Source organism: Vairimorpha necatrix, chromosome 6 (genome assembly GCF_036630325.1).
Source record: "Vairimorpha necatrix chromosome 6, complete sequence".
Taxonomy (NCBI): Eukaryota; Fungi; Microsporidia; family Nosematidae; genus Vairimorpha; species Vairimorpha necatrix.
In genome coordinates this window covers 156895-182048 of record NC_088821.1, presented here as the reverse complement: position 1 = coordinate 182048, position 25154 = coordinate 156895, and the positions used below count along the sequence as shown (strand labels likewise).

The 25154-nt window shown below is 26.8% G+C and overlaps 6 protein-coding genes across 8 annotated transcripts; 3 read left to right on the top strand and 3 right to left on the bottom strand.

Annotated features, from left to right (window-relative positions):
- On the top strand, nucleotides 1-927 carry VNE69_06025 (uncharacterized protein; the record flags this gene model as incomplete). Its single annotated transcript, XM_065473776.1, has 1 exon — nucleotides 1-927. The coding sequence occupies one exon, from the start codon at nucleotides 1-3 to the stop codon at nucleotides 925-927; it is 927 nt and encodes a 308-aa protein (XP_065329848.1).
- A 1324-nt stretch (nucleotides 928-2251) lies between these two features.
- VNE69_06024 (uncharacterized protein) lies at nucleotides 2252-3052 on the bottom strand (the record flags this gene model as incomplete). Of its 2 annotated transcripts, none has more annotated exons than XM_065473774.1 (1): nucleotides 2252-3052. In XM_065473774.1, one exon carries the CDS (start codon nucleotides 3050-3052, stop codon nucleotides 2252-2254), a length of 801 nt encoding a protein of 266 aa, XP_065329846.1. The 2 variants fall into 2 exon arrangements, with proteins under 2 accessions (XP_065329846.1, XP_065329847.1); XM_065473775.1 differs by having other exon boundaries at nucleotides 2252-2542.
- Nucleotides 3053-8699: 5647 nt separating this feature from the next.
- VNE69_06023 (uncharacterized protein) lies at nucleotides 8700-10967 on the top strand (the record flags this gene model as incomplete). The annotated part of the gene is made up of 1 exon (XM_065473773.1): nucleotides 8700-10967. The coding sequence occupies one exon, from the start codon at nucleotides 8700-8702 to the stop codon at nucleotides 10965-10967; it is 2268 nt and encodes a 755-aa protein (XP_065329845.1).
- A 2128-nt stretch (nucleotides 10968-13095) lies between these two features.
- On the top strand, nucleotides 13096-13977 carry VNE69_06022 (uncharacterized protein; the record flags this gene model as incomplete). 2 transcript variants are annotated; one of them, XM_065473771.1, is made up of 1 exon in its annotated part: nucleotides 13096-13977. In XM_065473771.1, one exon carries the CDS (start codon nucleotides 13096-13098, stop codon nucleotides 13975-13977), a length of 882 nt encoding a protein of 293 aa, XP_065329843.1. The 2 variants fall into 2 exon arrangements, with proteins under 2 accessions (XP_065329843.1, XP_065329844.1); XM_065473772.1 differs by having other exon boundaries at nucleotides 13420-13977.
- A 1021-nt stretch (nucleotides 13978-14998) lies between these two features.
- Nucleotides 14999-16276, bottom strand: VNE69_06021 (protein PNS1; the record flags this gene model as incomplete). The annotated part of the gene is made up of 1 exon (XM_065473770.1): nucleotides 14999-16276. One exon carries the CDS (start codon nucleotides 16274-16276, stop codon nucleotides 14999-15001), a length of 1278 nt encoding a protein of 425 aa, XP_065329842.1.
- Nucleotides 16277-19000: 2724 nt separating this feature from the next.
- VNE69_06020 (endonuclease) lies at nucleotides 19001-22426 on the bottom strand (the record flags this gene model as incomplete). Its single annotated transcript, XM_065473769.1, has 1 exon — nucleotides 19001-22426. The coding sequence occupies one exon, from the start codon at nucleotides 22424-22426 to the stop codon at nucleotides 19001-19003; it is 3426 nt and encodes a 1141-aa protein (XP_065329841.1).
- Between the last annotated feature and the right edge of the window lie 2728 nt (nucleotides 22427-25154).

The window sequence follows — 25154 nt, the reverse complement described above, 5'->3', positions numbered from 1 at the left end:
ATGTTTCAAGCAATAATTAAGAAATACACACTTATGTTCCCTCATCTACCAATACCTATTATTAAAGAAAATAAAGACCATTTTAATATTTTCATTTTTAATATAGAATTAAAAATCAAAAATCCAAATGAACTTGATCATCTTTTAGACCAAGTTCAAAATAAAATAAAAAAAATGTGTGACAAAAAAGTCGAAAATAAATCAAAAAAAATGTGTGACGAAAAAAAAACAAAAATAATGTGTGACAAAAAAGTCGAAAATAAATCAAAAATATTGTGTGACGAAAATAAATCAAAAATAGTGTGTGACAAAAATAAAACAAAAAAAATGTGCGAAAAAAAACAACAACCTAAAATAGATAAATCAGAAATTTCCTTCAAAGAAGAACCAAAATTACTCGAATCTGCCGATATAATAGTCAACAGTTTTATAGTGCATGAAAAGAGTGCTAAATCAAAAATGAAAAATAGAAATATTCAAAACAATAGTTACATTCCAAGTTTCATTGAAGATCCAAACGACTCTAAAAACAACATTTTGAATAATTCTACTGAATTGTATAGCCAGAAAATTGCCAAATATTGTTCTAAAAAAAAAATAAAATTTCCTGAATATGTATTTGAAAAAAGTAACGGCGTGTATTTTTGTAAAGCAACATTTATGAATGAAAATTTTGAATCAAGGTACGCATACGATAAAAATACATCTAAAGAAGATGCTAGTAAATTGATATACTCATATATAAAATATTCAAGGTCGGAAAAGGAAAATATTAAGAAAACTAAATTAACTGTACCCGAGAAAAAATCACCCGAAGAAACTAAAAAACTGAAACGGAAGACAGAAAACAATGTTAAATTGTCTGGTATTTTTGACTTTAAGGAAAATGATGATTCATTTGATCTATCAAATTTTTATACATTTTGATAAAAAAATCTAAAAAAAATAAAACGTATTAACTAGAAACCTGTTAAAAAAATTTATAATGTGTTTTAATAGCTTGTGTCTTTATACAGTAATTTTTACGTAGTAAATAATTTAATTAAGAATAATTAGTGATCCTATATTTTAAAACTTTTAATGAAGTCTTAAAAAAGAAAAATTATTAAATTTAAGTGCAATTTCTCCTTTATTTTATACTTCACGTAGTTAAATCCACAACAGCGCTGTGTGCAAAACTTGAGCTGTGTAGTGGCAAAGTCTCCCGTCATACAAAGAAGAACTATTGCCGTACTCAACGAAAATATGGCTTATAATCAGCTCATTTCCTCGAAAATACTTAGTTTGCATTAATTAGACTGTAGAAGAACACTCATAACCACAGAGGAAAACAATGACGTGGGCGAAGCCCTATCAATACTGATTGGAAGGTTAAATGAATGTCAAGTTAAATAACTATTAACACAATTTTACAAAATTGAAATATTTTTAAGTAATATCAATAATGTTCGCAGATTCCAAGAGATGTTGTGTTCAGCTAATGCACCAATTGTACAAATATTGTATGAAAGCGATGGATTATGGAAAACGGACATTGTGTTGACATCTCAATATATAAAATAAATTATGGAAGCAAATTGTTGTTATAGGTCTATCATTCGACAATTTCAAAAACTAAATAGTTATTTAACGGTATAAAAACTTAGTATCATAGCTAGAAGTTTAGCATCGCAGCTGTATTATTATTAGCAAGTCATGTTGAACTCTTAAATCAAGAATTAAATAAATAAATCGTCATAAATTGGAAACCGAATCATCGGCCTAAAGCTTTTTCTTAAATGTAAAACAAATATGTTAGAGGTCACATAACTTTTATGTTAACGTATATTTTTCTAAAACTTGGTCCAATAACGTTCTACGGATTTTCAACCTGTAATAAAAACATGCCGGAAAAAAACTTATACACGATCAAAATCACTTTAAAAGCTGCTCCAAAATGCGAAAACGATGAAAGTTTGTAAAAAAGGTTCTTGAAATTTTTTGTTATATAGAATAGTATTAGATGGTCTAAAACTCGTAAGAAAATAAAGATGTGATTTGTTTTTAAAAATAAAATATTTCTTAGTACTGCAATCTAGGAAAAGTATAAAATGGAGACTTTATCTAATCTTATAACCGTCCTATAGAATTGTAAAATATTTAAACAAATGGAGGTTTATTTGTCAACTTAATAAAACAAATCAAAATTATAAAAGCTTTCAATATAAAAAAACATTAGCTTTTATTGCTAACGTATTACAAAACATACAATTTAATTTATTCCTAAATTCCCCATAAAACTATTAATTAAGTGTACACATCCCATACTACCGATATATCCTAAGCCAGACATACTTGCTTTAGATACAACATTAATTTTTTTTTCTTCTTCTTCTTCGATTATATCTTCTAACGTAGGTAAACTATAATTATAGTTTGATGAATTTCCAAGAATCGTTTTTCTTTCAATATGTGTCCTGAACGTATTAATCATATAAATTATCGTTTCATATTTTATGGGATCGAAAATCTGAACAACATTCCATTCACATTTATCATCCATTTTAACATCAAATGCCCGAAAGACCAAACGAAAAATCATGTTTCTTAATTTAGTAGCCTTGGCAAAATTCGTTTGGGTATATTCTGCAATTAAATGCCGACTTAGTCTTGCAAGTGAAGATAGTAATTTACGTATAATCTCTTCCTTGCCAGAATATTTTAGGCCGTCATACAAACCTAGCACATAATTAAAATATATTGCCCAATGCAAATCATCTTTATTTATCTCTTCGTAAGATAAATTAATTTCTATGTTTATTGGGAAATTCATATTTTCCAAAATTTTTAAAAAAATATTGCGTGCCACTATATAAACGTCGTCAGGATACTTATAATTAGTCATTTTATCGGCATTTTTATCAAATATATCTGGACATTTCTCATTATTTTTAATAAAAGTCGAAGTTTTTTTATCAAAAGTATATTCCCACTCTGAAGAGTTAATTGCTTTTTTATCTTTTGAAGAAGATGATAATACTTTATCTGCAATAAATATATAAACAAGTAGCATGTGGGGTTACAATAAAAATTTGTTTTTATAGTAACAATTAAATTTTTAATAAATTAATCAAGTCTTATCATAATTTTTGACAAAAAAAAAATATTACTGATTCGTTTTAACTATGTAATTGATATGAAGATGTGAATTAAAGACATATAAACTAAAGTTATTTTATTGAAAAATAAGCTATCTTGTGGCTGTTGAATCAATAATTTTAACAAAAAATTGTATAAAGAATTGCACCTAAGATAAATAACTATAATAGAAAACATTTTCGTATAATTACACCACTTAAACTAAATATAAAAATTAATTCAGGGGCTTTTTTTATGATAACATTAAATATATAACACTTTTCCCCTTTTAAATATTTTTAATAATAGGTATGGATATCAATTAATCAATTTGATCATTTAACGTAATCAAATTTAGCATCAAAAATTTTTCAATAATTATTCTTGAAAAACATTGGCATGCTACTTTCATAATATTCATATCCGCAAATAATAAAAATAAACATTATACCAAAAATCATGCCAATGATAATAATTACTGTTTTTATAATTACTGCAAAGCAAAAATAAAAAAGTTCGTATTCCATAGAAAAGTCATCTTATTACTGTATCAAATTACGATTTCTTTTTTTAATTTGGCAAATTATTACGATTTTTTCATATGTCTCTCAAAACACATAACAGCGTGTCATATTTTTTCTTTTTTATGTGTGTCATACGAAAAAATAATAATATAGTTTAACTACCATAGATAATTTATAAATTGTCTGTATTTTGATAGTTTTGTCTGAATATAAGTGAATTTTACACCAATAAATATTAAGTAGCCGAATAATTTTACATTAAAAAAGTAAAATTTTATAGTTCAAGACAAAAATAGTCTTAATAAAGTATTTATGTTTTGGAAACATAATTACTAAACAAAAAAAACTTGATAAAAAAATTTCAACAGATTTCCTACTTTTAGAAAAAGTCTTGGAAATTTAAAAGATATTTACAAAGTTTTTTCTTAATATACTGAGGGGTAATTACGATTTGATAATAGTCACAAAAGAATATGTTATAACACATAAATATCATAAATACTCTAAAAAAATAAAAAACCTATTACAATGCAACAAAGGTGCCTGGAAATTTCTATTACTTTACAACAACAGGATTTAAAACAAAAAAAATGAATATTTCTCGAAGTTATAAATAAATTTTTTATTTGAAAGAGATATTTTTTCAGTGAATTTTTTTAGAAGAAGATGATTTATTTATTTCAAGCGAATTCATAATTTATGAATGGTATTCGCTGAGTCATTAATTTATAAATCCGATTCAACTATATACAATTGGTTGTGAAGATTGAATCTAATGTGTCTTAAGGCAATTAAAATAATCACAATATATTATTAGACATATTTTTGAAGAATTTCCCATAAGTAATTTATAACACAAATTAGTACTATCATTCATAACAATTAAGACGAGTACAACAATTTGATTTTTCAATAAAAAAAGAGTCATAAATCAATTTACAAGTTTTAATAGATTATATATATATTCAAATCGTAATTCTGTTGAGATGCAAAAGATATTCGGGATAATACTAAAATTCTAAATGTTCGTGATCAAATCTACACGAAAGACAATATAATTAATTTTATGTTTGTAAAAAAACTTTCAAAAAGCATTTTGTCCATCCAAGGTAGTTTTCTATGTTATATAAATTATTAAAATTAACATTTAATGTGCTATAAATTGAAAATTATGGTATAATACATTTTTAAACATATAAAACTATAATATAATTAGCATAACGAAGACAAACATTTTAAGCAGAATTTCACAGCAAAATTAAATTTTTTTTCTATAAATAAAAATAAATATTGTCATTAAAAAAATTCAAAAAAGTTCGTAGCGGGACGGAAAACTTATAGACGACTATAGAAGAAGTTATGATGTATCTAGAAAATAAAAAGTATTTTATTTGACGCAATGTTTATCGTATCATACGATATCACTTGATGTTTAAATTAAATCATGACAATAGAGCTATGAAAATACTTCAGATATTTCAATGACAACAAACATTTAAAACAAAACAGCATCATAATTAAAATTTAAGATTTATGTACATAAAGACAGAAGAGATACAAATATCAAGTATAAAACGAGATGCAGTAATATATATCTGAAAATTTTAGAATATTACAAATTAAAATAACTTTGCAAAAAGTTTTCGAAAAATATAAGGACTGTATACATCAGTACCACGAAAAATGTCTGTTATAAAAAGTTTTAAAAATTTTACGTTGTAAGTAATTTGCATGTCTATAAAAACAAATACAAATAAACGAAATTTTCGGACGAAAAGTTCTATTATTCAAATGCTAAGCTGACAATAAACGGACAGCTTCTACAGTTGGAATTATATATTTACTTTTTTGTAGTAATATTATAGACGAGTCAATTTTGATAATAGTTCCTACAAAATAGAAATCTGTTTAATTTTTTTATATTCATTTCTATGTACGCGGTAACGAAATTATAAAGTTTCTATTGAATTAGCTTTTGATTGAAAAAGATGTATTAAACTCTAAGAATCATATTTAGTTAGGTAATTTTTCGAAATCTTATATTGAATAAATAATTGACGATTTTTAGTTTGATTATAGTAATTTTAAATGATTCAGTTTTCTTATTTATTTTTTTGCGTCAAAATAAAATCAGCAAAGGTATTTAAGTTTAAAGTTTAACCTCGATTTAGTACTAAACTTTTACGTCATTTAAAGTATGCTATCGAAATATATTGATCTATAAATATACTTTGTTATTAGCAATAGCATTATAACACTTTTTTTCACGCTTAACCTAAACTCTTGCCAATATTTAAAGCAACAATATTGATACTTGCTATATTAATTTTTATGAGACGTTGGATTATAATAAAGGTTACATGTGTTGTGATTTAAAAAGTAATAAATTAAAGGTATGAGAAATACTAAATAGTAACATATTATTAGATCTAATTAACCTTAAGAGTCCTTTTTTGTCATTGTGAAAAGTTAAAGAATATTAAAAGAATTAGGCATCTAGTCTACAATCCCAATGTAGTTAATCATTAGTCGGGTTATATTAAAATAACAAAGGGTTTAAGCATCTAAACCATTCAGTATTTATAAAATTGATTAATTTACATTAAAATATAACCGTATATTACGAAAAATAAATAAGAAATTTGAAAAAAGGTCAAATTCGTTAACTACAACAAAAATATGTTTTCTTACTTATTTGCTAAATTTAATATCAATCATTGAATTAAGTGTTAGAAATTTTACTATATTTTGTTTCACTTTATTTGTCCCGATGTACTAATTTTTTTTTGTTGAAGAAATAACGTTGATATTTACTCTAGTGTTTATTCCTCAAAATTAGTTTTTTTATCACATTACTCATTAATTTGACGTTTTTTATATTTTTACATAATTTAAATATAAATTAGTGTAAAAAAATTTATCATTAAATTAAATAAATTGTTGTCAAATACAGATATCCATTATTAACGATAGTTCTTAGAAACAAAAATACTATCCATAAGTAATTATTTGGCCTAATTATTGTATGTAAAGGTAAATGTTTTCATTTGTCCCATATAAATACAAAAGGAAATGAAGCTTAGGAGATGTGAAGATGATAAAGCCAATCAACATAATTTTAAAAAACTCATCACAGACTTTTTGATGGCCAACTGTCCACAAATGTCATAATATTAAATAAAACAAAGCAAAATTAAAACAACCTCTATATTATGATAGATAATCAACAAAACTCTCAATTTTATCTATGTTTTTTGGAAATATCAGTATCTTTTGCGTTTTATAATATAAATGATAAAAACTATTTAGCTTATGTGTTGCAATGTCTTTATATAAATTAAAATATAATATTAATTATTTCTATTTACATGAAGATTTAATTATATAATTTTAGTCATATTTTGTGCCTCGCATAAGATATTTCTTTTCAGATTCACAATTTAAACTTGTCGTTCGAGAACGACATAATATTAAGTTGACTATAGTTTTAGTTTTCATATTCCGCCAATGGAATTTGTAGAGTCCTTGATACTTCTATTTTTAGCTTCACCATATAACTTTATTTTTATTGTTTAAAGATTTTAACAAATTCATTTGTTTTTAGCTTCACGTACTTTACAAAAAACCCGTAATAATTTATTTACAATTTATAGGTATTTTTTTTGTAAATTATACATTTATTCGTAAATTTAAAAGCTAAAAGTTTGTTTTGGTATGATTTAGTGAACATAAAAGCTTTGTAAAACATATCACATACGTACACTATTTTATAAATATAGTAGTTGTGACGAATGTAAAAAAATCACATTATAGAACTCTTTTTATCCAGTATATTTCTAACGTTTTGCTCGATACACCCGATTTTTAATATTTCAATTTTTTTCACATCCATAAAAAGCTACTTATAAATTTGCGGCCCGCTTTTCTTATACAAACGAATAATAAAAAGTTACCCTCCCCAAAAAATTTTTTGTTATCAGGATAATTTTAAAACGAGTCATCTTACCGTTTTTTAAAATATTTCGATTTTGTTATGATATTTTTATAATTTGATATAATTATATGTTTAAATGGTTTTTTATTTCTTAAAAACAAATTATAATGCTTTTAATATGTTTATTCATTTTTTTGTAAACTTTTTATGCTGTTCTACGTATATCGTTTTCTTATAATTATGATGAAAATATTTAGGGAGTTTCTATCTTTTTTGTGATGTCAAATTAAAACAAACTTTTAAATGTTTTTTTTTTGTAATCAAAAAACAAAACAAATTTATCATGCTAAACTGAGATGAATCATTTCGTGTACATTCATGACATTTAGATTTAAAGATTAATAATACATAATTAATAAAATGTATTGAACCAATAAAACCTAAATTAATTAAAAATAGGATATAAGTTTTAAAAAATATTGAATTATCTACAAGGTTAAAATTTTCAAAAAAAAAATGCTTTTTATCTGGATTTCCGAATAAATTGTTAAAATTTACAAAACTAAACCAGATTGCTTCTGTAGACCTTTATAAAGATTAACAATTTAAAGCCTTTAATTACGCAAAATGTTAGTATTATACATTTTACATAGTAAATAAAGCAATAAACGTGATGCAGGATATTTTAAAGCTATACAATAGGTAGACAAAATTATAGGATTTAATTTAAAACGTTCTTAAGCAAATTATACATCTTTTTATAAATTTTTTTGAATTTAGAGTTAATCACATATGTGTTTAATGAATAAATTTTAATTGAATAATACTATAAATTTAGATTATTTTTTATAATTTTGATACTTTTATAAAAATTTGTTAGTTTAGATTTTTTATCAAATATCTACAAAACAATACACTGACGTAAGTTTTTTAAAAACAAACAAATACGATTTTTTTATGATCTTAAAAAGAATTATAAGATAATTACGTCAAATGTTAGTATAAATTTGTTTTTTTTTTGATTTTTTTTGCTATATAAACGTGCCCATAATGTAAACATGTTAAATCTGCAACATATCTTATCTAAAAACATTTCAAAAATGTTGATCTTTATTTCTTTAGCTATGGGATCTCAAAAGGTATATAATAAACTTCATACTATTTTAATGAACAAAATAGGTACTGGAGATTATAATATGATTAATTTGGAAAAAAAATATTTGAGAATATATTTAACATATGATCAAAACACCCACGAGCTAATTGTGGATATTTTAAATGAAACCCACTGTTCTTATTTTGATAAGAGTGTTAAATCTATTAAAATATTCTGTAATAACAGATCAACTTCAAGTATTGTCAGAGAATTCAAAACTAAATTACTATACGAATATAAAAAAAGTTCAGAGGATAGAATAGTATTAATATACAATTTTATATTTTTTGAATATAATCGTAGTTTTAGTAGCATAATCAATTTATTAAAAAAAATAAATACTGAGATGGAAGAGTTGGAAACAAAAGACGATAATAAGTATGAATACATTTTAGCAAGTAATGAACTTTGGGCAGAAAATTTTTTCTACATAAAAAAATATTCTCGCGATTGGTATGGAAGACCAGTGTTTGTTGAAGTACCTCTTAAATACTTACAGAAGAAAGATATATCTTATATTTGTTTTTGTATAAATTTAAAATATTTTTATTACTTCTTTGAAGTAGACATCAACGAATTCCGTGTGCGAGATTTTTTCTCTTCTATTATATCAAGAACTTACCCTAGTGAAGAAATTGACCAAAAAATTCGTAATAATATTATTGGATTATATAACATCATCGATATCGGTATAATTAAAACAAGTACTATAGTTTTTTGGCCAATTTGCGAAGGTAAAAAAATAAGTTTTATAGATAAAAAATATAATGTTGAAATTAAAAATGAAAAAGTAAGATTTATCCATGAATATGGCATTTATGTATATCAATCTGAAAATTTTGTAATTTCAAATGATGCTAAAACTATTATTAACGAGGAATGTTTTGCAGAGTTTCACGATTTTTTCCGAAAAATATCTTCTATGTCAGATAAAGAGAAAATCAAGAGCTTTGAAATGTTTTTTGTATTAATAGAAAGCGAAAATAAATTAGAATATCTATTCGATAAGATTTTAAATCGACCTGGTTCCGCATTAAATATAGTATTTGCACATCTTTTATTAATTGAGACAATAATACACGAAGAGGAGTTAAATAAAATCATTGGAAGCGTACAAATTGTTGAGACTAGAAAAATGGAAATAACAAGAGATTTTGTAGAAAAAATATCAAAATATAGGTATAAACCAAGCTTCATCACTATAAAGATTTGTTTATTTCTTGAAGCCGAAAGATTTATGAATGAAAAAAACTTAATTGATGAATCGCTCTTTGATTCATTAGTAACCATAGGCAACCTCTTAAAATCGAAATCAACTTCTAAATTATATGAAAAAAATAATCTAGATTTAATAACATTATTTGGAGAAATTTCAGAATTTTATTTAGAAGATATAAATATTTTTAAAAACAAAGTTATTGAAGAAATTTTTAAAATTACTTCATTATTTACAGGTTTAGAAAATAATAAATATGAAATAATTAATAGACTTTACACAAGAACAGAAGTTATTGATAATTTTGGATTTGCACAGAATGAAGTAAAAATTGTCAATGATGCAATAAGTAATGTGTTATTAGAAAAAGTACGAGAAGATGAAAAAATAGAAAACATAGAAAAATTAAAGAAAGTAATATCATTCTATAAATCAAATAATAGAGACAAAACTCATGAAAAAATCCAATCCTTTAGAGAAGCTATAAAACAGACACTAAGAAAACTAATAAGATCAAAATTGGAGGCTTTAATAAATAAAATCGAAGATATAGCTTTAGATAAAAGAATTGATATTGTTTACAATAAAACTGTGAGTGCAACGATTAAAAATGATATAAAAACAAGGGGAATACAAATAATTGAAAATATATTTACTTGTGATAATATACTCGATGATATAACAAATCAAATATTCAGTATTGATAAAAATGTGATAAGTGATTTTATAAACGAAGAAAAAACAAAATTTATGGTAGAATTAAAAGAAAAATGGGATGATCAAATTATAATCATAGCAAAAAAACAATTTCATGAAGTTTTAATGCAATCTTTTAAAAGTAATTTTAGTGACGATGCAAATATAAAGGCAAAGAATGAATCTAAACTAGAGAGATTAAACGAAATATTGAGTGATAAAGAGAGAATAGATATGACAAGTCCCGAGACTGGAATACAATTACATGACAATTTAATTTTGGCGATGAAAAAACATTTAGCGGATGATGATGAAAAAAATTAATTTTTTTGGAAAATAAAAATTTATGTGAGAATTCTTTATTTCGTAAGTACAAAAAAAACAATTCAGTTATTTTAAATATTTTTATTGTTAAAAAATAAACAAGTAATATAATTTTTTATTATGTTCTGATTTATAGCCAAGTTTATAATAATATATACGATAATATGTCTTAATATCAAATGCAGTATTTTCTAATAAAATGCTAAATTATAGATTTCTTATCCATTAAATGAAAAATAAAAAAAACAAGTTTGTCAGTATTTTGCACTGATTTGATGTTTAAGGCAAATATAATTGTAACTGATTAAAAATGGCGCATTTTTTTTAAACTGCAATTTACTTGTAAATCAAAAATTGTCATGCTAATACATTTACACAAAATTATTAATGACGAAAATATTTGTATTTTTAGTTTATTTTTATTAATTATTGGTAAAAGCAATCAAAAATTAAAGATGATAAATACATATATAAATAATGATAACAAAATATTTAATAAAAGAAGATTGAGACTACAAAAATAATCTATAATTAAGCAAAGAGAATCATTCTAATCTGTAATACTATTGTACGTTACTTAATTACGAAATTTTCGACTACATATTCTATACGTGTCTGATATAAGATATTAAAACATAAAGATATACACTTTTGGTTTATGCAAATTTACGTAAAAATGGCCTTTTTTTAAAAACAGAACATTTACTCGTGTAATAAACAATATGTTGTATAGACGACGGACACATTGTTTAATTGATTTTATAAGATAGGTAATTTAACACATCATAAAAATAATTTATTGATTCCATGGATACTATAATTACTGAAAATATATCGATTTATCATTGATTTTCTTAAAAAATTATACAATATAGGTAGTGTATCAATTTCATTAGAATTAGATTATTTATAAACTTCAGCTTGAAACCGCATAATTCGTTAAATAAAAAAATCTGCAAATAATGAGTTTTGTTATATATTAAATACGGCTGGTAGGTCCTTTACAACTTTTGCACAAAAGAAAAATTTAAACTAACGCTACTCTTTATTCACGACAGAGTATGTAAGATGCGTTAAATCAAACTATACACAATTTAAATTAGCATTTATGGGAAAACACAGTTTATTGTCTGTTGGTTTTTGAAAAACTCCTTGATATTGGATGCTGTAAATGCTTTGAATCATTTTGGCTTCAAAAATTAGACTTAAAACATCAATGTCTAGAATTCTTATCGAATAAATTCGTAAATATTACGAGAGAAGTATTCTTTTAAATAATATGCAGCTCTTTATCACATGTCAAATCGTTGTTGCTTGAAAGATTTCTTGTTGTATGTAAAAAGCCATGGTGATAGACTACAATAAAGATTATCATCATTTTAAAATAAATTAAAAGTCTTAATAATTGAATATATACAAAACAGAACAAGACCTGTATCTAAATACAATTATATCAGAAACATTTTGAAATCTTGTTTCTGTTGAAATTAAGTAAATGTTAGTCTACGAGTAAAAGTTTTGCAGATTTAAAAATATAACAACTAAAAGAGAGGATATAACGATATTGTAAAATTTTAATTTACAGATGTTGTATAAACTTTTATCCTAGATAAACAAACATTTAAAATAAGCAAAATATACATTGTTGCTTACATAATTAAATAAAATATGTTTTTCAACTAGTTTAATTGTAAAACATGTCTTCATTACTATTATTGATTTGATATCACACTATCACGAAAAAGGGTAAAAATCAAATAATTTTTTTTATTTTTATAACTAGCGTATGTTTTACGCAAGATGTTTAAATCTACATTATGTTTTAAAATATTTTTCTTCTAAATTTTTCTTAAATTTTTATAATTGAGGGAACGAGAAAGGCAGTGACCATGGGTTTGAAAAATTCTAAGCAAAAAATTTAAATAAAGAATTTGAATTATTTTTCTAGAAAATTTATTGAGCTAATTTTTATGTTTACAAATTCAATTTTTGACACTTATTTTGCGAAATTTTCTAAGATTGAAAGTCTCTGCAATTTACTATTAGAATGTTAGCTTAATTTTAAACGATTCTGACAATAATCTTAATCTAATTTTTATAAATAATATTTTTTTACAATAGCCCATAGATGCTACAATACATGTTTTTTGTTATCAGTTCTGACATCGAAACGGAACATCAACACCTCGAATTATACCCAAAATATATCTATAAATCAGATAATACAAGAAAACGAAAATTTGACATGATGAGTGAAGGTTTGTATGAGCGTATAAATCACTTTGAAAAAATTGAAAATTATGATTCTGTATTCTTTAATTCTGATTATAATAATAATTTCAATTTACGGTATATTAACAAAAAAGAAAAAGTAATAATTTTGAATGTAAACGACCTACAAAACATTTTAGATTATAAAATATTGAAAATAAAATTAAATGATCTTATTAATATGTGGAACACAGAAGATTCTAATATGGCAAGAAAAATATATTTTGCAAAAAATATGAAGCCAAATGAAAAAAATACTTATAAAAAAACAAAACAATCAATACGACGCAAGTTCGACGAGGTTTACATTAAATTTCTCGAAAATATGAACACAATCAAGATGGCTGCAGAAATTATTGTTCAAGATGAATATACAGAAGATATTGAAGACCAATTGATTTTTTTTGATTTATTTTTCGAATTTTTTAAAATATATGCTGCTGGTTCATATTTTAATTATAAATCGAAAAGTTATGCAATAATGCATTTTTATGGCACGCTACCACTTAGAATGAACGTATTTATGAATGAATTTCAGATAGTCGATAGATTTAAGACATTAAAAATATTTTTCGAATATGCATATCTTATTAATTTTAATGAAACAGATAAAAATAGAATAAAAAGATCGTTTAGTGAAATCTATGATGGTCTTTACATTTTTTATAATAATCTTGAAAAGTTGTGCAAAGAATGTTTGTTAATTATTGATATTATGGAAAAGCTTATTTATACGTAATAAGTCATAATAATAAATAATTGAAATTTGAAAAATCATTTTAATGTTCCATATATATTTATAGTAAGTAACAATGACTTTTTGATTCAAGGCTCAAATTCATTTTATTGAGTTTCATCGCTTTCATTGTTCTTTACTTTTCGCGGTGGCTTTTCCTTCCCTGGTTCTGCTCGTAGGGGTTCTTAAGACATCCTTTCATGACTTTTCAGCCCCCGATTAATGAAGTATATATATATATATATCAAACTTTTGTCTTTTATATACAATTAAAAAACCTCTAGGTCGTTTATAGAACTTTTTCATCATGATCACATGTAAGCAAAGAATTTAATATAATTTTTTACCCCACCTTTTGCATGTTTGTAATTTCTAAACAAAATGTTTATTGCTTATTATGTATAGATAATATCGAATGAAGAATTAATACTTTAATTTGACTTTTTTAAGCGCGTACACTTTATTTAAATTATTAGTTTTTGTAAATTTAGCTTCAAATATCATCTTTATCGAACGAAAATTTTTGTTAACACATATTCATAAAATCGCTTAGACTTTCAATCATCAAAAATTTTGTATAAACAGTTTCAAAATTTAATTTAAAACGAATTGAAGTTTTCACTATATATTTTATTGATGTATTTATATTGAAACTATTTGCGACAAACTTATAAACTAATTTGTGTTGTTTTCAAAGATCAAATTTCTGTTTTTCTTATTTCTACCTAAAATTAAAATTAGAAAAAAAAGAGATATATTATTAAAAAAAATCTCAAATCCGAGTTTTCCTATATGAAAGCATGCACTAGTTAAGAAATGAACTAATATTTAAAACTTTTTTCGATTTGAATGATTTCGAAATATATACTATCAAAAATGACAAATTCTTAAATAAAAAAAATTATTTATAATTGCTTGATTAAAACTAATTTAGATAATATTGGAAAAGATTCGCATATTTTTTTTTATATATTTTGATATCACGATTAAAACAGTAAAAAAACAAATTATGTAATAGTTTCATTTATTTGCCTAATAATGCATTTTCTAGATCATTTTTATATTTATCATCAATTATATCAGAATTTTCTGCAGTAATATAAACCAACCCGAGGAATCCTGATGTTATAGAAACCATTGCTAACATGTAAAATATTATTGGCAGAACACAACTTAGGATAGAACCTCTTAACATATTAAGATCTAATATAGGACCATTAATATAATATACATAATATCCACAGATAATACCAAAGAAAAGTGTGGTGATAGACAATCCCATATTGAGTGCATTAAGTCCGATTAATCCTACAGGGGACACATTTGCGGATATATCAAAGGCAGAGCGCATCGATTTAGAATAACTTTCTCCGTGTATAGCAATATATGGGAATGTCAAAGTATTAGCAAATTCAATAAAACTTTCTAAAATTGAACAAATAAATGATGCGACACATAACATTATATCAACAAACAAATTGCTTCTTTCATTGTCTCTTTGATTTCTTTCTCTTTCATTATTTATAAAAAATTTAACTGTTGATATGATAGCTATTAACAAGCCTCCGAAGCAGATTGAACCTAGAGAGTACAATGTATTCTTGATGATATTCATCATATGCGATCCCGAATCCCCCAAAACATTAAACGCTACAACAGATGTTATATAAACTTTGAAAAAATAAACTGCATTAGAAAATGTCCAGAATATATTCAGAATATAGAAGAAGTAAAGAACATGTGAAGAAGATAAATTCTTGTTAGTCTCATAATCCAAATTCAATATTAAGAATAATTGAAATCCAATTAAAGATGAAACAAATAACAACCCCAATAGAACAGTAAGAAGGTTATTAAAAATTATCTTGATTGCTATATTTGTAATTTTTGCCACAGATGCTAACCACTTCCAATAGTTATAAGCAAAATAAGCCCATAATATCAACGAAAGGACAGGACCAATCAATCCAGCACTCGGTACATAATTATTTTGTTTTAGAATATTCGCTATTATAAAAAGAGTAAGAAATGGATACAAAGCGAAAGTTGTCTTTAGAAATATTTCTGGGATTAATCTTAGACATGTAAAAGTAAGTATTAGAAATACTAAAGCTATTAAACTGGAGCAAAGAAAAATCTGAGTATTAAACAAATTTGTAAGTATTATGTTAGAATTGTCAATGTTCAATATGCTATAAGTAGAAAATCCTGTCACTGAAATAGCATACAATATAAATGCCCATGCATCGTGGAATTTTCTTGATTTTCTAACGTATTGTGAATCTGCTGTTGATCTATTCATACCTTTGTTTATAAACAATTATTTATAAATATTTATTTATAATTGAGATGAAACAAACAAACAAACAAAAAAAAATAGCCAATGAAATATTTCTTATTTGATATACTTTCATCCCATTAAAAAATTAGAGTTTATTTTTATTCTTTAATATATTAAATAACTGTGATAGAAAACCCCAATTATTGCTACTTATCCAATATTTTGGCATATGCATAATGAGTGAATATAAAGTTTTAAAAATGAGTACATATTAGATTTTTAGTTTGAACAAATAGAATTATTATAAAGCATGTAATTTACAAACCAAATTAAGAGTTGTTTTAGATAGTAAAAACGTGTAAATGATTTGTAAATCATAAAAAGTTGTCGTTTTAATACTATCGTTAGTAAACAAGGGGTTAAAGCAACTTTTGTGTTAATAACATTATAAATCCAAATTATCATGTTCTATAATTGCCAAAAAGGTAGTTTAAATATACTTTTAACTACGATATTATATGTAATTGCTTTACATATTATTATCTACATTTAATTAATTAAAATGTATAAAAAAAATCAAAACATTTGTTTAGACGATTTATAAGCATTTCAAATACAATTAAGAACATTGATCTTTTTTTCATATATTTGACATGAAAATAAAATAATTTAATTATATTCTAAAGCCGCAAATACTTAAATGAGATGGTATAATGATATAATAACACTTTAACGTATACGAGGTTAGAATATTTGTGCATATCAAGTGTACATCTTATTATATCACAAATTGCCATTGAAAGAAATTTAATAAAGCTTTTGAGAAATCGAAGAATAGCGTAATTTTCAGAATTAACAACGAAACAAAGTATATCTAGGAAGTATATTAAAACATCATCAAACTTAACTAAATCAATTTTATATGGTTTTTCTTTTTCTTAATATAAATAATAGTCTTTCACATGATAGTAAAAAATATTTTATGTCCTTTTTATATTATGAAACATTTTTGTAAATATGAACTATCTGAATAAATTAGTTTATTCTTGAAAACAAAGCCAAACAAATCTATCTAAAAACCAAACACATAAGATTGAAATGGATGTAAACATATAAAATGACTATATATATATAAATATAATTTCTAGAAAGTGCGTTAAAAACGTCAAGAGTATTAACTTATGTATTGTATATTCTTGTTCGAAATCTAAAAATTTTTAAAAGCATTTGTAAAAGGCCGAACTTTTTAATTGTTTTAAATTGTATAATATACGATTTGTTTACTTATATGTCTTTGAAAGAATCTTAAGATAATTAATGAAGATAGCGACCAACAGAACCATTATAATCTGTTCATATATTGTTTTTTGTGCCAGGAATACAGAAACGTAATTACTAAGACGTTAAGTTGTTTCTTGAATCTTGCTGTTGGAAGTCACAATGAGATTTGTTGGAGATTAGAAGACAACCCAAGTATTATTAAAAATAACCCCAATTTTACTCTATTAAAAACAAGTCATATTTACTACTAAAGCAAAATGGCTGCGTATTTTAAATGACATTCGGTGAAATGTCTCGAAAAGTAGATAAAGAAGATTAGCAATCTCGTAACTTTGGCCCTATGAGTTTTCAACAATCTAGAAATATCATTTGGCCTCAATGCTCGACTTTTATTAAATCGAGATCAATTATAGGATGTTGGAGATGCAGGATATAAGTTTATAAATCTTGTGAGAAAATATCTCTTCTGGCTCGTATAAATTGTCTTAAATAACATAATTTTTTTTAATTGTTCTAGACGCGATATATATTAATGTTTATTTTTCTTATATAAAATACATTTCTACTGCGATTTAATAAAATGAGAAAAAAATTAAATATTTACAGTACGTTGGTCTATATCCAGACATTTAGGTGAACCTGGAAAATTAAAAGCAAATAAATCATTTTTAATAAAAAACTTTGCAATAAAATAAGTCATACAATTTTTTAGATTTTTAGAAATAATATGTCGAGTAAAGCCTAGGCGAAGATCGAGACTTTTTTCTTGCGAAGGAATATCTTGTGTGATGATATGTCTATTGAGCGACCATGAAAACAATTGACTTTTGTCAAATCATTGTTAAACACATTTATGTGATATAGGCCTGCCAAGAAACTCATTTGACAACTGCTTCTTAAATGTCAAATATCCACGAGGAGTCATCTATAATTATTTAAACAAATGCATTCTTGAATAGAGAAACCAAGAAAGAAAACTAACCTTGAAACCTCAAAAAGAACAAAACACAATTAAAAAAAATTAAACAAACAAATTTTACGTTACAAGGCTGAAGATAGTACACTTGGCAAACCTTATACCCATTTAATTTTTTTCAAGAGTCATGAGTCTCATTTTGTCTTGAGATTATTAAAATAAAAACATCTATAAATAAACGAATTCTAAGATTGAAAGTGCCTCCCACATACTTTTTATTTAATTTTAATAAAAAAAAACACGGTTTTTTATGTTGATAAAACGACCACTCTATAAATTATATGTATGCATTAGTATTGCAAATAACATATTTTTCTTGTAAAATTTTAAATTGTAAGGTTAATGTTGTAAGGTTACAATATGATCATTTTTTAATTCTTTATTTTGTTCTAGTATGCTATAATACCTGTCGAATGTTCCTTTATTTACGAATTGCATGGGGGTGAAAATATATAATATTTATAGAAGGATACGACACCTCTCCCCCCCTAAATTGAAGTATCTGCTTTAACTCGTGTTTTGTTAAGCCTGTATACTTTTCCATTCTTTTTTACCACATAGGCATCGGGTAAAATTATTTCTGTGATCACGTATCCATCTTCCCAATTGCACTTGAACTTCCCGCTTTTGGTCTCACGATATATTAAAACTTTATCGCCCACGTTTAGCTTTTTCACCACCTCTACTTTCCCTTTCACGATTGCTTTATTGTACTTTTCGAAGTTTTCATCGCGCTTACTCTTCGTTTCCTCCGCTGAGAATGTCACTTCTTCCTTGTCTAGCGCTTTGTCTACAGACAGCATCGGCAATTTATTCTCCCTTAACATGAACGGCGATGTTCCTATGCTCCGATTATAAGACAGGTTGAGGCATCTCGTGGCTTCTGGAAGCTTGTTCTTCCAGCTTACCCTTCCGAAATCTGTAATTTTATTTAGTATCTTCATTAACGTCTGATTCGCTCTTTCTACTGCGCCTACAGTTTCGTGATGTTCTGGTGAACTGTATTGCCAGTCAATACCATTCTTTTCGGCCAGGTCTTTGATGTCAGAATTTATAAATTCTAGCCCGTTGTCAGTCAAGATTCTTTCTGGAATGCCGTGTTTCTCGATAATCAATTGCTGGATTAATCCCATTATTTTCGACCCTGTTTTATAGTTAATAACAGCCGTCTCGACCCATTTAGAGTAGTGGTCAATAGCAATGAATATGAAGCTGTTTTGACCCGAAGTGTCGCATATGCGTCCTATGAGATCTATCACCCATATTTGGTTCGGCCTCTCTGATCGTATAACTTTGTTTTTTGTGTTTCGTAATGGGTATCCCGATTTCAAGCACGTTTTACACTTTTCTACGTGTTCCTTGATGTCCTTATGCATTCCTGCCCATTTGTACCTCTGTGAAATCATGAAGCTCATCGTACTAGCGCTAGCATGTCCAACGTCTAGATGGTAGGATTCTAAGATCTTCTGTCTGTCTTCATCGCTTGGTCCTGTAGCTTCGATGATATTTATATCTTTCTCTGTCGGGTTTTGTCTGCTTAACCCGTCTGCTCCATTAACCTCTCCTTTTATGTAGGTTGATTGAAATGCATACTCCTGCAACTTCATTGCCCACCTCAGCAATCTACTGGTAGGGTTCTTAGCTTCCCATAGATAAGTCAGCGCTTTGTGGTCCGTCTTCAATATGAACTCTCTACCCAGGAGGTAGTGTCTATAGTTCTCGATGCCTTTTACAACGGCCAAGAGTTCTTTGTCTGTTGTAGAGTAGTTCTTATGGGCTTTCTCTAAACTTTTGCTGAATGCACTTACGAAGTGCTCCTTCCCATCATCTCCAATCTGTGAGAGGATCGCGCCTATTCCCTGCTCTGACGCATCCGTAGTCAGTATAAACGGTTTCCTGAGATTAATCTTGTATCTTATTGTCTCTTCTGTGAGAAGTCTCTTTAGATCTTCGAATGCCCGTTTCTCCTTTTTGCTGAGAGAAATACTCTTAACACTTCGCTTTGACTCTCCTTTAAACAGTTCGTAGAGAGGGGCTGCTATCGCTGATAAGTTACGGATGAACTCCCTACAGTAATTTATGAGCCCAAGAAACGACCGTAGTTGAGCAATATTCGTCGGCTCCTTATACTCGTTTATGGCTTTGACCTTCTCTGGGTCCGGTTTGATCGTCTTGTTTGTTACTATATTCCCTAGAATTTTAATTTCTTCTTTGAAGAAGTGGCACTTCTTCCTGTTAAGTGCGATTCCTGCTGCCTTAAGCTTACCCAATATGATTTCCAAGTGTTCACGGTGTTCCTGGTGATTTTTAGAATAGATAATAATGTCATCCAAGTATGGTATGACGAATTTTCTGTTTTCTTTCACAAAAATCTTATCCATAGTTCTCTGAAAAGTAGCAGGGGCATTACATAGCCCAAACGGCATCCTGTTAAATTCATAATGTCCTCCTCTCCAGCTGAATGCTGTCTTCTCCTTGTCTACTTCTTCAAGGGCTATCTGATAATATCCCGACGTAGCATCTAATGTCGAAAAGATAGTAGCGTCAGCTAGATCGTCGAGAATTTCATCAATTCGTGGGAGGGGGTATTTATCTTTGACTGTTATCTTGTTGAGCTCTCTGTAATCTATACAGAGCCTGATCGACCCATCAGGTTTCGTTACCGGAACAACTCTACTGTTCCAGGGGCTCCTACTATTTCTTATTACGCCCAACTGCAAGTTCTTCTTGATCTGTTGTGTGATTTCCTCTTCAAAGTGCAGAGGGATCTTTCCATTTTTCTGGTAAATTGCCTTCGCTACTGTTGTCTCGATTTGATGTTTCCCCATGTTACAAAGTGTAAGCTCTGAAATTTCAGTTTTGAACATGTCATGGTATTTCTCTTCGATTGAGATGTAATTGACTTTGTTAATCAGTGAGCCTTTCTTGACTGTATTGGCGAATTTTCTGATCAGTTGTTCCAGTAATATGGGGTTCGTTCGTATAGCGTCAACTCCTAAGATTATGTAGTCCGGTGTCCGTTCTGTGACGTAAGGGCTGAAAGTAATTGAAGTGTTTTCCGTCCTAAAATTGATATTTAGACATCTTCCTGTAATCTCCAATGGTGTCCCTGATGCTGCTCGTATGATCGTTGAAGATCTGGTAAATCTGATATTTGTCCCTTCGAGGACTCTTGCGGGTATCAGGGAGACATCAGCTCCGGTATCAATTAATGCTCGATGTCGTTTACGATTGAATTCTACGTTTATGTAGCAAGGGTTAGTGAAACAGCTGTTGATCTTGTAGTTTTCTATGGTGTAGGGTATATTTCCCTTCTTCGATGGTGCGACCTTCAAAGTCCTGTTATCTAGTGTCTCGTCCGTATTAGTCGTGTTACTTTTCATAGGGAATGCTATCCAAGAAACTTCCTCTGTGCGCCTCAGGAATTCACTCCAATCTTGGCATTGTCTAGCAAAATCATAAAGAATTGATTTGAGGACTGAAGGAGACTTCTTGATTACTATGAGGCTGACTGATTTGTACTCCATTGTTTGTTGCTCTATAAGTGAGTTTCCTTTCCTGCAGAAGTCTATGAAAGCCTCTAGGTTGCCAAATTGTTGCGGTTTAACAAACTCGTCTAGAGTGGCCAGAGTTTTCTGTGAACTGTAAAATCTCAATTTTAGACTCTTAGTAACCTCTGCCAGATCAAGTTCTGACACCCGTTCAAATGCCATTGCTATCCATGAGAGAGCTGGCCCCCGTAGACTCAGGCAGATAAGTCTGGCGGTCTGATCTTCGGTCAGTCCCATAACCCTCGCCGTGAACGTTGTGTCACGCAACCATGTATTTATATCCTCTTCCTTCTTTCCACTGAAGCAGCCAACAGTTTTTATCGCTGTCGCCATGTCGAATGTTCCTTTATTTACGAATTGCATGGGGGTGAAAATATATAATATTTATAGAAGGATACGACAATACCAAAACTCAATTTTTAATTTTAAGACCGTCTTGACATTCTTTCAATTATACTTGCAAAGTTGACTTCAGCAATCGTCGTTTTTGTTACGTGCTAGTTCTTTGGAACGTTCTTATTATTTTGTATTTAGATGATTTTGTTATATCTATGCGTGATCTAAAATAACACATTATGGATGTTATCATATGTTTTGTAGTACCAATCAACAGTCCGAAACTGATATATGATACATTCGACAATTATCTAGATTAAAAAGTATTTATTTGCTTTTTAATGTAAAGAACACTAATGCATACCTGAAAGATTGAAATGGCAACACATATTCTACAAGGTTTTCCAAAGAACACCTCGATAATTACCTTCGCAGTATATAGAATAACATAATAATAAAAAAGCATGTCCATTTTAAACATTTTTGCAGTCACTGGAAGGGGCGGCATTTAGAATTATCGACACTTCTCCGTTTTTCTGCCCCGAAAACATGAGGCACCAAAACGGAGAAATGCAAAAATATATAATTTTTATTTTTTTAAAAAAAAGTCCCAAATGACAATTTTTTTTTAGAATTTGAGAAATTTTTCGTTTTCAAGTCTTGCTTCGTGTAAAGACTACATGATAGAGACTAAAATCATTAATCTAACTGACCATGTGGTTCTTGTGATACGTTATAGCAAAGCTTGTAATCATCATATATATAAAAGAATTTTATTTAATTTTTTACCCCTATTTTTTGTGACTTTGGAATTTCTAAACTATATATATTAGGCTTTCTATGTTATTTAAATATCATATATAGATTTATTGCGATAATTTTACTATTCTAGGTGTGGATGTTATTAGTTAATACTTTTTATTTTTATTATTGTTTTTTGTAAAACTCAGTTCCAAAATATCGTCAGAATCGTTTTTTAGAATTTATTTAACCCTTCTAGAAAAAATTCCAAACACATTAGAATCAAAAAATTTGAATAATAAGTGTTGAAATTGAGCTTTAGAAGTTTTCAAAATTATATAATTATGGGTTTTAAGTGTTTTTAACTCAACATTACTTCTTATATGTTGTTAAAATTATTTTTAAAAAACATTTTTTCCCTTTTTTAAATTCATTATCCTAAAATGGAAACTTAACAAAATTTACCGAAAAGGAACATATCATGAAACAAAACATACAATTCCCGTTTTCAAAACGGGAAAGCATACACTAGTCATATATATAAAAGAATTTTATTTAATTTTTTACCCCTCTTTTTTGTGATTATGAAATTTCTAAACGATACATTTTGATCCTTTTACGTTAAAATAGTATCAAATTTAATTTTAACGTTTTAATTTGATAATTGTGAGTGCGTATATTATATATTAATGCATTTTTATTCTAACTATTATTTTTGTAAAACTCAGTTCCAAAATAACGTCAAAATCGTTTTTTAGAATTTATTTAACCCTTCTAGAAAAATTGCAAAAACATATAACCAATGAAGATCTTACATGTAAGTGTCAAAAATTGAGCTTAGAAGTTCCCAAAATTATTTCAATGAGACTCATAAGTGTTTTGAACTCAAATTAATTATTTTATGTCACTAAAAAGTATTTTTGAAAAAGATGTCTTCATCCTGTCAAATTCAATCATCCCAAAATGGAAACTTACCAAAATTTACCGAGGCGGGACATAATATGAAACCAAACATTCAAATTCCGTTTTCAAAACGGGAAAGCATACGCTAGTCATATATATAAAAGAATTTTATTTAATTTTTTACCCCTCTTTTTTGTGGTTTAAAAATTTCTAAACTATTTATTTTAATCTTATTAACTTATTTAAATATCAAATATAAACTCAAAGGAGGATTTTGAATATCACAGGTCCGTGTACTGTATGTTAATGCATTTTAATTCATATTATTATTTTTGTAAAACTCAGTTCCAAAATATCGTCAAAATCGTTTTTTAGAATTTATTTAACCCTTCTAGAAAAAATTCACAAAAACATGTACCAAAAAAAAGTTGAATAAAAGTGTCAAAAATTGAGTTTAGAAGTTCACGAAATTATCTCATTATAATTATTAAATGTTTTTAGCTCAACTTTACTCCTTAATGTTACTAAAAAGTATTTTTCATAATCATGTTGCCTCCTTTTCAAATTCATTCATCCCCAAATCCAAACTCAACAAGATTAAAAGGGGAAATACATATTATTAAACTAAACATTTAGATCCCGTTTTCAAAACGGGAAAGCATACGCTAGTCATATATATAAAAGAATTTTATCTAATTTTTTACCCCTCTTTTTTATGATTTTGTAAACTTTAAACTTCTTATTATAACTTATTGCGTCATTGTAATATCAAATATAAACTCATTGAAGGATTTTGACTATCGTAAGTGTGTATGTTATAAGTTGATACTTTTTTGTTTTAATTATTATTTTTGTAGAACTCAGTTCCAAAATATCGTCAGAATCGTTTTTTAGAATTTATTTAACCCTTCTAGAAAAAATTGACAAAAATATTAACTAAAGAAAAGTTGAATGTAAGTGTCAAATTTTAAACGTATAAACATAATAAAGTTATCAAATTGGATTTTATAGAATAATTTGATTTGAAATCCATATTCAAGTTTCGCATTGGAAATAATTTTAATGTTGTTAAAAATTGCATTTCCCCTTTCTTTTCAAACCAAATATGGCA